The 10574-nt window shown below is 49.1% G+C and overlaps 1 protein-coding gene across 1 annotated transcript in view; it reads left to right on the top strand.

Annotated features, from left to right (window-relative positions):
• Positions 1 to 10574, top strand: part of LOC139755474 (organic cation transporter protein-like) — a 166333-nt gene that overhangs the window by 47107 nt on the left and 108652 nt on the right. The window contains exons 2-3 of the mRNA XM_071673813.1: positions 1296 to 1527; positions 7675 to 7810. Of these exons, the coding sequence (XP_071529914.1) occupies positions 1296 to 1527; positions 7675 to 7810 (368 nt within the window). The remainder of the gene's footprint in view (positions 1 to 1295; positions 1528 to 7674; positions 7811 to 10574) is intronic.

Raw genomic sequence — 10574 nt, 5'->3', positions numbered from 1 at the left:
GTGGATGTGTTGGAAAGGAGATGTTTGAGGACAACATGTGATGTGAGGTGGTTTGATCGAGTAAGTAAGAAAACGGTAAAAGAGATGTGTGGTAATACAAACTGTGTGGTTGTGAGAGCAGAAGAGTGTGTTTTGAAATGGTTTGGTCACTTGGAGAGAATGAGTGAGAAAAGATTGACAAACAGGATATATGTGTCAGCGGTGGAGGGAACGAAATGTGGGAGACCAAATTTGAGGTGGAAGGACGGAGTGAAAAAGATTTTTAGCGTTCGTGGTCTGAACATGCAGAAGGGTAAAAGGCGTGCAAGGAATAGAGTGAATTGGAACGATGTGGTGTACAGGGGTGGACGTGCTGTCAGTGGATTGAACCAAGGCATGTGAAGCGTCTGGGGTAAACCATGTAAAGTTTTGTCGGGCCTGGATGTGGAAAAGGAGCTGTGTTCTTCGGTGCATTATACATAACGGCTAGAGACTGAATGTGAACGAATGTGGCCTTTGTTTTCTTTTCCTATCGCTACCTCGCGCGCGGCGGGTGGAGGGTGTTATCATTTCATATGTAGCGGGGTGGCGACGGGAATGAATAAAGGTAGCAGGTATGAATTATGTACATGTGTATATATGTATATGTCTGTGTAGGTATATATATGTATTCCTTGAAATGTATAGGTATGTATATGTGCGTGTTTGGACGTGTATGTATATACATGTATATGTTGATGGGTTAGGCCATTCTTTCGTCTATTTCCTTGCCCTACCTCGCTAACGCGGGAGACAGTGACATAGTATGATAAAAGAATATAATTATCCCTTGGGATAGGGGAGAAAGAATACTTCCCACGTATTCCCTGCGTGTCGTAGAAGGCGATCAAGAGTTGAGAGCGGGGTCTGGAAATCCTCACCTTCAGTTTTACTTTTTCAAAAGGAAGGAAATGAGAAAAGGCCAAGTGAGTAGTTGTCTCTTTCTGAGGCTCAGTCATCTGTTCTTGAACGCTACCTTTCTAACGTGGGAAATGGTGAGTATGTATGTGATGAGTTCCAGGAGTTTACTAGTGTATTGTGTTGTAGGAAATTACTGTCTTGATTTGCAAGATATTGTTGTAATTATTGTAGAAATTTAGTGTTGTCTAGCAGGATTCTAATATACTGTGTCGCAATAGTTTATTGTATTGTGTTGCAGGACTATAATGCATTGTTTCGCAGGAGCTTACTACTGCTGTGTTGCCACCCCGCCACACATGAAATGTTGCAGGACTATATTGTGTTGTGTTGCGTGAGTTTGCTTTGTTGTATTGCAGGAGTCTGTCGTTGAAGGTGGACAGAGAGACACTAAGAAGGGCGAAAGTACTGACAGTCCACAGCCGAAGGAGGAAGTGACAGGTGTGGTCAAGACGGGCGTGACAACACAAGACGATGACCATGAGGGCACAGTGCAGGGCATATCTGACCCCGAAACCTTCGAGGATCTGCTGGAACTGGCGGGTACCTCTGGCCGCTGGAACTTCACCATCATCGTCCTCAGCTGCCTCTGTTAGTACTGCCTCGTTTTATTTTTTCCTGGCTCACCAGCCTTGTTTCCTGCCTTGTCGGAATGGTACTTTACTTGTGTAGTCCTTCACCTGTGCTGATCCTTACCTGTGTTGTCCCTCACCTGTGTGTTTCCTGACCTGTGTGGGTCCTCACCTGTATTATCCATCACCTGTGTGTTTCCAGACCTGTGTATGTCCTCACCTGTATTGTTTTCACCTGTGTGATTCCTGAGCTGTGTAGATCCTCACCTGTGTTGTCCATCACCTGTGGTATTCCTGACCTGTGTGGGTCTTCACCTGTATTATCCATCACCTGTGTGTTTCCAGACCTGTGTGTGTCCTCACCTGCGTTGTTTTCACCTGCGTGATTCCTGACCTGTGTGGATCCTCACCTGTGTTGTCCATCACCTGTGTGATTCTTGACCTGTGTGGGTCCTCACCTGTTATATCCCTCACCTGTGTTTTTCCTAACCTTTGAGGGTCTTCACCTGTGTTGTCCCTCACCTGTGCGTTTCCTGACCTGTGTGGGTCCTCACCTGTGTTGTTTTCACCTGTGTGGGTCCTCACCTGTGTTGTCCCTTACCTGTGTTTCCTGACCCGTGTTAGTCCCCACCTGTGTTGTCCTTCACCTGTGTGATTCCTGACCTGTGTGGGTCCTCACCTGTGTGGTCCCTCACCTGTGTGGGTCCTCACCTGTGTGGTCCCTCACCTGTGTGGTCCCTCACCTGTGTGGTCCCTCACCTGTGTGGTCCCTCACCTGTGTTGTCCTTCACCTGTGTGATTCCTGACTTGTTTGGGTCCTCACTGGGTGATTCCTGACCTGTGTGGGTCCTCATCCGTGTTGATCCTCACCTGTATGATTCCTCACCTGTGTGGGTCCTCACCTGTGTGGTTCCTCACCTGTGTGGGTCCTCACCTGTGTGATTCCTGACCTGTATGGGTCCTCACCTGTGTGTTTCCTGACCTGTGTGGGTCCTCACCTGTGTGATTCCTGACCTGTGTGGGTCCTCACCTGTGTGTTTCCTGACCTGTGTGGGTCCTCACCTGTGTGATTCCTGACCTGTGTGGGTCCTCACCTGTGTGTTTCCTGACCTGTGTGGGTCCTCACCTGTGTGTTTCCTGACCTGTGTGGTCCCTCAACCCGTGTGGGTCCTCACCTGTGTGATTCCTGACCTGTGTGGGTCCTCACCGGTGTGGTGCCTCAACCTGTGTGGGTCCTCACCTGTGTGATTCCTCACCTGTGTGGTCCCTCACCTGTGTTGTCCCTCACCTGTGTGGTCCCTCACCTGTGTGGTCCCTCACCTGTGTGGTCCTTCACCTGTGTTGTCCCTCACCTCCGTGATTCCTGATCTGTGTGGGTCCTCACCTGTGTTGTCCCTCACCTCCGTGATTCCTGACCTGTGTGGGTCCTCACCTGTGTGTTTCCTGACCTGTGTGGGTCCTCACCTGTGTGACTCCTGACCTGTGTGGGCCCACATCTGTGTGATTCCTGACCTGTGTGGGTCCTCACCTGTGTTGTCCCTCACCTGCGTTGTCCCTCACCTGTGTGGTCCCTCACCTGTGTGGTCCTTCACCTGTGTTGTCCCTCACCTCCGTGATTCCTGATCTGTGTGGGTCCTCACCTGTGTGGTCCCTCACCTGGGTGGTTCCTCACCTGTGTGGTCCCTCATCTGTGTGGTCCCCCAACCGTATGGTCCCTCACCTGTGTGGTCCGCCAACTGTATGGTCCGTCACCTGTGTGGTCCCTCACCTGTGTGGTGCTTCACCTGTGTGGTCCCTCACCTGTAAGCCCCTCACCTTTGTGGTCCCTCATATATGTGGTCCCTCACCTCTGTTGTCCCTCACTTGTGCGATGCCTCACCTGTGTGTTTCCTCACCTGTGTGGTCCTTCTACTGTGTGGTCCTTCACCTGTGTGGTGCCTCACCTGTGTGGTTCGTGTCCTGTATTGTCGTTCATCTTTGTGGTTCCTCACCTGTGTGGTGCCTCACCTGTGTGGTCCCTCACATGTGTGGTCCCTCACCTGTGTGATCCCTCACCTGTGTGATTAATGACCTGTGTGGGTCCTCACCTGTGTGGTCCCTCAACTGTGTGGTCCCTAACCTGTGTGGGTCCTCATCTGTGTGATTAATGACCTGTGTGGGTCCTCACCTGTGTTGTTCCTCACCTGTGTAATTCCTGTCCTGTGTGGGTCCTCACCTGTGTGATTCCTGACCTGCGTGGGTCCTCACCTATGTGGTCCCTTAACCTGTGTAGTTCCTCACCTGTGTGGACCCTCACCTGTGTGGTCCCTCACCTGTGTGGTCCCTCACCTGTGTGGTCCCTCACCTGTGTGGTCCCTCACCTATGTGGGCCCTCACTTGTGTGGACCCTCACCTGTGTGGTCCCTCACCTGTGTGGTCCCTCACCTGTGTGGGCCCTCACCTGTGTGGTCCCTAACCTGTGTGGTCCCTCACCTGTGTGGTCCCTCAACTGTGTGGTCCCTAACCTGTGTGGGTCCTCACCTGTGTGATTCCTGACCTGTGTGGGCCCTCACCTGTGTGGACCCTCACCTGTGTGGTCCCTCACCTGTGTGGTCCCTCACCTGTGTGGTCCCTCACCTGTGTGGGCCCTCACCTGTGTGGTCCCTAACCTGTGTGGTCCCTCACCTGTGTGGGCCCTCACCTGTGTGTACCCTCACCTGTGTGGTCCCTAACCTGTGTGGTCCCTCACCTGTGTGGTCCCTCACCTGTGTGGTCCCTCACCTGTGTGGGCCCTCACCTGTGTGGTCCCTAACCTGTGTGGTCCCTCACCTGTGTGGTCCCTCACCTGTGAGGCCCCTCAACCTGTGTGGGTCCTCACCTGTGTGATTCCTGACCTGTGTGAGTCCTCACCTGTGAGGCCCCTCAACCTGTGTGGGTCCTCACCTGTGTGATTCATGACCCGTGTGGGTCCTCACCTGTGTGGGTCCTCACCTGTGGGAATCCTGACTCTCACCTGTGCGGTTCCTCACCTGTGTGCTCCCTCGCGTGTGTGGTCCCTCACCTGTGTGGTCCCTAACCTGTGTGGTCCCCCAGCTGTATGGTCCCTTATCTGTGTGGTCCCTCACCTGTGTGGTCCCCCAATTGTATGGTCCCTCATCTGTGTGGTTTCTCACCTGTGTGGTCCCCCAGCTGTATGGTCCCTCATCTGTGTGGTCCCTCACCTGTGTGGTCCCTCACCTGTGTGGTCCCTCACCTGTAAGTCCCTCACCTTTGTGGTCCCTCACATGTGTGGTCCCTCACCTCTGTTGTCCCTCACCTGTGTGTTCCCTCACCTGTGTGTTCCCTCACCTGTGTGGTTCCTCACCTGTGTGGTCCCTCACCTGTGTGATCCCTCACCTGTGTGGTCCCTCACCTGTGTGGTTCCTCACCTGTGTGGTCCCTCACCTGTGTGGTCCCTCACATGTGTGGTCCCTCACCTCTGTTGTTCCTCACCTTTGTGGTCCCTCACATGTGTGGTCCCTCACCTGTGTGGTCCCTCACCTGTGTGGTTCCTCACCTGTGTGATCCCTCACCTGTGTGGTCCCTCACCTGTGTGGTTCCTCACCTGTGTGGTCCCTCACCTGTGTGGTCCCTCACATGTGTGATCCCTCACCTGTGTGGTCCCTCACCTGGGTGGTCCCTCACCTATGTGGTCCCTCACCTGTGTGGTCCCTCACCTGTGTGGTCCCTCACCTGTGTGGTCCCTCACCTGTGTGGTCCCTCACCTGTGTGGTCACTCGCCTCTGCATTCCCTCACCTGTGTGGTCCGTCATCTGTGTGGTCCCCCAACTGTGTGGTCCCTCACCTGTGTGGTCCCTCACCTGTGCGGTTCCTCACCTGTGTGGTCCCTCACCTATGTGGTCCCTCACCTGTGTGGTCCCTCACCTGTGCGGTTCCTCACCTGTGTGGTCCCTCACCTGTGCGGTTCCTCACCTGTGTGGTCCCTCACCTATGTGGTCCCTCACCTGTGTGGTCCCTCACCTGTGCGGTTCCTCACCTGTGTGGTCCCTCACCTGTGTGGTCCCTCACCTGTGTGGTCCCTCACCTGTGTGGTCCCTCACCTATGTGGTCCCTCACCTGTGTGGTCCCTCACCTGTGTGGTCCCTCACCTATGTGGTCCCTCACCTGTGTGGTCCCTCACCTGTGTGGTCCCTCACCTCTGTGGTCCCTCACCTCTGTGGTCCCTCACCTGGGTGGTCCCTCACATGTGTGGTGCCTCACCTGTCTGGTCCCTCACCTGTCTGGTCCCTCACCTGTCTGGTCCCTCACCTGTGTGGGTCCTCACCTGTGTGATCCCTCACCTGTGTGGTCCCTCACCTGTGTGGTCCCTCACCTGTGTGGTCCCTCACCTATGTGGTCCCTCACCTCTGTGGTCCCTCACCTGGGTGGTCCCTCACATGTGTGGTGCCTCACCTGTGTGGTCCCTCACCTGTGTGGTCACTCGCCTCTGCATTCCCTCACCTGTGTGGTCCGTCATCTGTGTGGTCCCCCAACTGTGTGGTCTATCACCTGTGTGGTCCCTCACCTGTGTGGTTTCTCACCTGTGTGGTACTTCACCTTTGTGGTTCCTCACTTGTATGGTCCCTCACCTGTTTGGTTTCTCACCTGTGTGGTACCTCACCTGTGTGGTCCCTCACCTGTGTGGTTCTACACCTGTGTGGTACTTCACCTTTGTGGTCCCTCACTTGTATGGTCCCTCACCTGTTTGGTTTCTCACCTGTGTGGTACCTCACCTGTGTGGTCCCTCACCTGTGTGGTTCTACACCTGTGTGGTACTTCACCTTTGTGGTCCCTCACTTGTATGGTCCCTCACCTGTTTGGTTTCTCACCTGTGTGGTACCTCACCTGTGTGGTCCCTCACCTGTGTGGTTCTACACCTGTGTGGTACTTCACCTTTGTGGTCCCTCACTTGTATGGTCCCTCACTTGTATGGTTCCTCACTTGTGTGGTTCGTCACCTATGTGGTCCCTCACCCGTGTGGTCCCTCATCTGTGTGGTCCCTCACCTATGTAGTGGTTTACATGTGCGGGTCCTCACCTGTGTGGTCCCTCACCTGTGTGGTTCCTCGCCTGTGTGGTGCCTCACCTGTGTGGTCCCTCACCTGTGTGGTACCTCACCTATGTGGTCCCTCACCTGTGTGGTCCCACACCTGTGTGGTACTTGACCTGTGTAGTTTCTCACCTGTGATGCGTTGGACCTCATGGACTATGTCCTTCTGGTAAATTGTTAACGTACATCAAGTATAACAGCGAATCATGAGACCCGCCTCCAGCTTGACCACCGGCTACTCTATCCCAGTTCATAAGGTTTCTCTGATACGTGTCCTCTGTTCTCCTCCATCAAGATCATATCTGACCCGTCTGTGGAGTCTATCTTGTAGGCTTGCCTGAAAACATAATGTCCATTGATGTGAAAGGAGGGTCACCGAGATATGGACCTCAAAAGTCTCATTCCCGTGAGGTGTTCTGCTCTGCTTACCTCATCGAAAGAGAGAGAGAGAGAGAGAGAGAGAGAGAGAGAGAGAGAGAGAGAGAGAGAGAGAGAGAGAGAGAGAGAGTTTATTAGCGTGACGAAACCCCCATTAAGAAATCATTTCCGTACCCGCAAGGCAATTTCGTGGACTCCTCTTTGGTACAGCTGTTGCCTTCAACCTTCCACAGTATAATGTTCCTGAATGAAGGTTTTCGTACGCGTATTTCAGTGTCCTGATTTTCTTTTCTAACACTTCTGCTTAAGCTGAGCTAGAGTGAATAAGATGATTTAAGCTGAATGGATTAGGTTCAGCTAGGGATCGGACGGATTAAAGTTAGATTTGGTTTGATATTGATAATACCTATATTTCTCTCTTTAGAGACATCACCCTGCTGTCGAGGTCTAAGTTATTTGTCCATAAGCTTCTTACATATACTTCCCGACTGTAAATCATCAGTAAAACAATGCCATACTGAAGATCTGTCGAAAGTCAACCAATATAATGGCCTCACCCCATTTGAAAACAAACGCCAAATCTAGTATGATATAATTCCAAGGAATCCCATGTTATGTAAAGACATTAGTTAGTAATCCAGAGATTTCAGGATCTTGAACTATATGTAATCCTTCGTGGGAAGCATTGTTGAGTGGAGATAAAATCCTTCGACGTTTTCAGGTGGGTTCGTGTCCCCTTTCCAGCTGATCTCATACCAGTTCCTGGGTGCTACTCCTGACCACTGGTGTCACGTGACGCCCCTCGTCGAGGCCAACTGGACTCAAGAACAAATCCTCAGCTTCGCCATCCCCGAGAGGTGAGTGTAGACGCCACGACCTGGATCAACTTAGGACCATGTAATAATGTTAAACCTGGGTTGGTTGACCGATCAGTAGGTTGACTGGTTAGTTGGACGACTGGTTGGTTAGTTGACTGAGAGGTTGGTTGACTGATAGGTTGGGTTACTGGTAGGTTGGTTGGCTGGTAGGTTGGTTGCTTGGGCTCTAAGTTAGTTAACTCCCACGTCATATATGCTGTCAACATCCAGCTGCAGCATCAACCAAAATGCCCTCAGTGCATTCTCCAGATGCTGAGAAAGACCACATGCACTTTCATTATGTACGTGGTTTGTGATAAAAAGATTTCTTTGCTAACTTAATTTAGCAAAGAAATCATTTTATACAGTTGAGCCCAAACCTCCCACTGAGACCAAGAATCTTTTAGTTCTCCATTTCAACAATAATTTTTCTTTACGTCCCATGTTGCTAAATGCTTTAATACAAATGTTGCCTTCAGCAACAATGATACTATATGGAATATCTTAATCAGGAATTTACCAGAAAATTCCCTGGATGCATCTATAAAGTGCCATGTGGAAATTGTGATAAATTTCATGTTGGGCAGACTGTTAAGGATCTTTCTGTTAGACTTAACTAACATAGATATTGTATAAGAACGGAAAAAGAATCAAATGCCTTGTTTAATCACATTAAAAACTATGATCATTGTATTGACTGGGGTAATGCCAGTTATTAACTCTAACTCTATTACCACTAGAAATATCATTGAATCTTCTATCAATAAATGCACAAAGAATTATAATCTTAATATTAGTGATTGTCTATACAAAGTAGATAACTATATTGTTGATGAAATTTGTAAAATGATAAGTTTATGAACGCACCTTGTCTGTCTTGGACAATCGCATCTTTACCAAATGGCGTCCTTCCTTCGTCTCATGGATGTATATCAACTGACCGTTATATTTCTCTTTTGTATGAATTATGTACATGTGTCTATAAATATGTGTCTGTGTGTGTGTATTTATATATATATATATATATATATATATATATATATATATATATATATATATATATATATATATATATATATATATATATATATATATATATATAAATACACACACACAGACGCTTCACAAGCCCTGGTTCAATCCACTGACAGCACGTCGACCCAGGTATACCACATCGTTCCAATTTACTGTATTCTTTGCGCACCTTTCACCCTCCTGCATGTTCAAGCTCCGATCACTCAAAATCTTTTTCACTCATCTTTCCACCTCCAATTTGGTCTCCCACTTCTCCTCGTTCCCTCCAACTCTGACACATATATCCTCTTTGTCAATCTTTCCTCACTTATTCTCTCCATGTGACCAAACCATTCCAGAACACCCTCCTCTGCTCTCTCAACCACATTCTTTTTATCACCACACATCTCTCTTAAACTTCCAATACTTACTCGATCAAACCACCTCACACCACATATTGTCCTCAAACATCTCATTTCCATCACATCCACCCTCCTCCGCACAACTCTATCTATAGCCCATGCCTCGCAACCATATAACATTGTTGAAACCACTATTCCTTCAAGCATACCCATTTTTGCTTTCCTAGATAACGTTCTCGACTTCTACGCATTTTTCAACGCGACCAGAACTTTAGACCCCTCCCCCACACTATGATTCACTTCCACTTCCATGGTTCCATCCGCTACCAAATCCACTCGCAGATATCTAAAACACTTCACTTCCTCCAGTTTTTCTCTATTGACACTTACCTCTTAATTGACTTGTCCCTCAACCCTACTGTACCTAATAACCTTGCTCTTATTCACATTTACTCTCAGGTTTCTTCTTTCACACACGTAACCAAACTCAGTCACCAGCTTCTCCAGTTTCTCACCATAATCAGCCACCAGCGCTGTATCATCAGCGAATAGCAACTGACTCACTTCTCAAACTCTCTCATCCACAATAGAATCTATACTTGCCCCTCTTTCCAAAACTCTTGCATTCACCTCCCTAACAACCCCATCCATAAACAAATTAAACAACCATGGAGACATCACGAACCCCTGCCGCAAACCAACATTCACTGAGAACCAATCACTTTCCTCTCTTCCTACACGTACACATGCCTTACATCCTTGATATAAACATTTCACTGCTTCTAACAACTTACCTCCCACACCATATATTTTTAATATCTTCCACAGAGCATCTCTATCAACTCTATCATATGCCCTCTCCAGATCCATAAAGGCTACATACAAATCCATCTGCTTTTCTAAGTATTTCTCACATACATTTTTCAAAGCAAACACCTGATCCACACATCCTCTACCACTTCTGAGACCACATTGCTCTTCTCCAATCTGATGCTCTGAACATGCCTTCACCCCCTCAATTAATACCCTCCCATATAGTTTCCCAGGAATATTCATCAAACTTGTACCTCTATAATCTGAGCACTCACTCTCATCCCCTTTTGCCTTTGTATAATGGCAATATGCAAGCATTTCGCAATTCCTCAGGTACCTCACCATGAGTCATACATACAATGAATAACATTACCAACCAATCAACAGTACAGTCACCCCATTTTTTAATAAATTCCACTGCAATACCATCCAAACCCGCTGTCTTGCCGGCTTTAATCTTCCGCATATCTTTTACTACCTCTTTTCTGTTTACCAAATCATTCTCTAACCCTCTCGCTTTGAACACCACCCCAACCAAAACACCCTATATCTGCCACTCTATCATCAAACACGTT

This window comes from Panulirus ornatus, chromosome 19 (assembly GCF_036320965.1).
Source record: "Panulirus ornatus isolate Po-2019 chromosome 19, ASM3632096v1, whole genome shotgun sequence".
NCBI classification, from domain to species: Eukaryota; Metazoa; Arthropoda; class Malacostraca; order Decapoda; family Palinuridae; genus Panulirus; species Panulirus ornatus.
The sequence above is the reverse complement of the archived record's forward strand: the minus strand, read 5'-3'. Positions and strand labels throughout refer to the sequence as shown.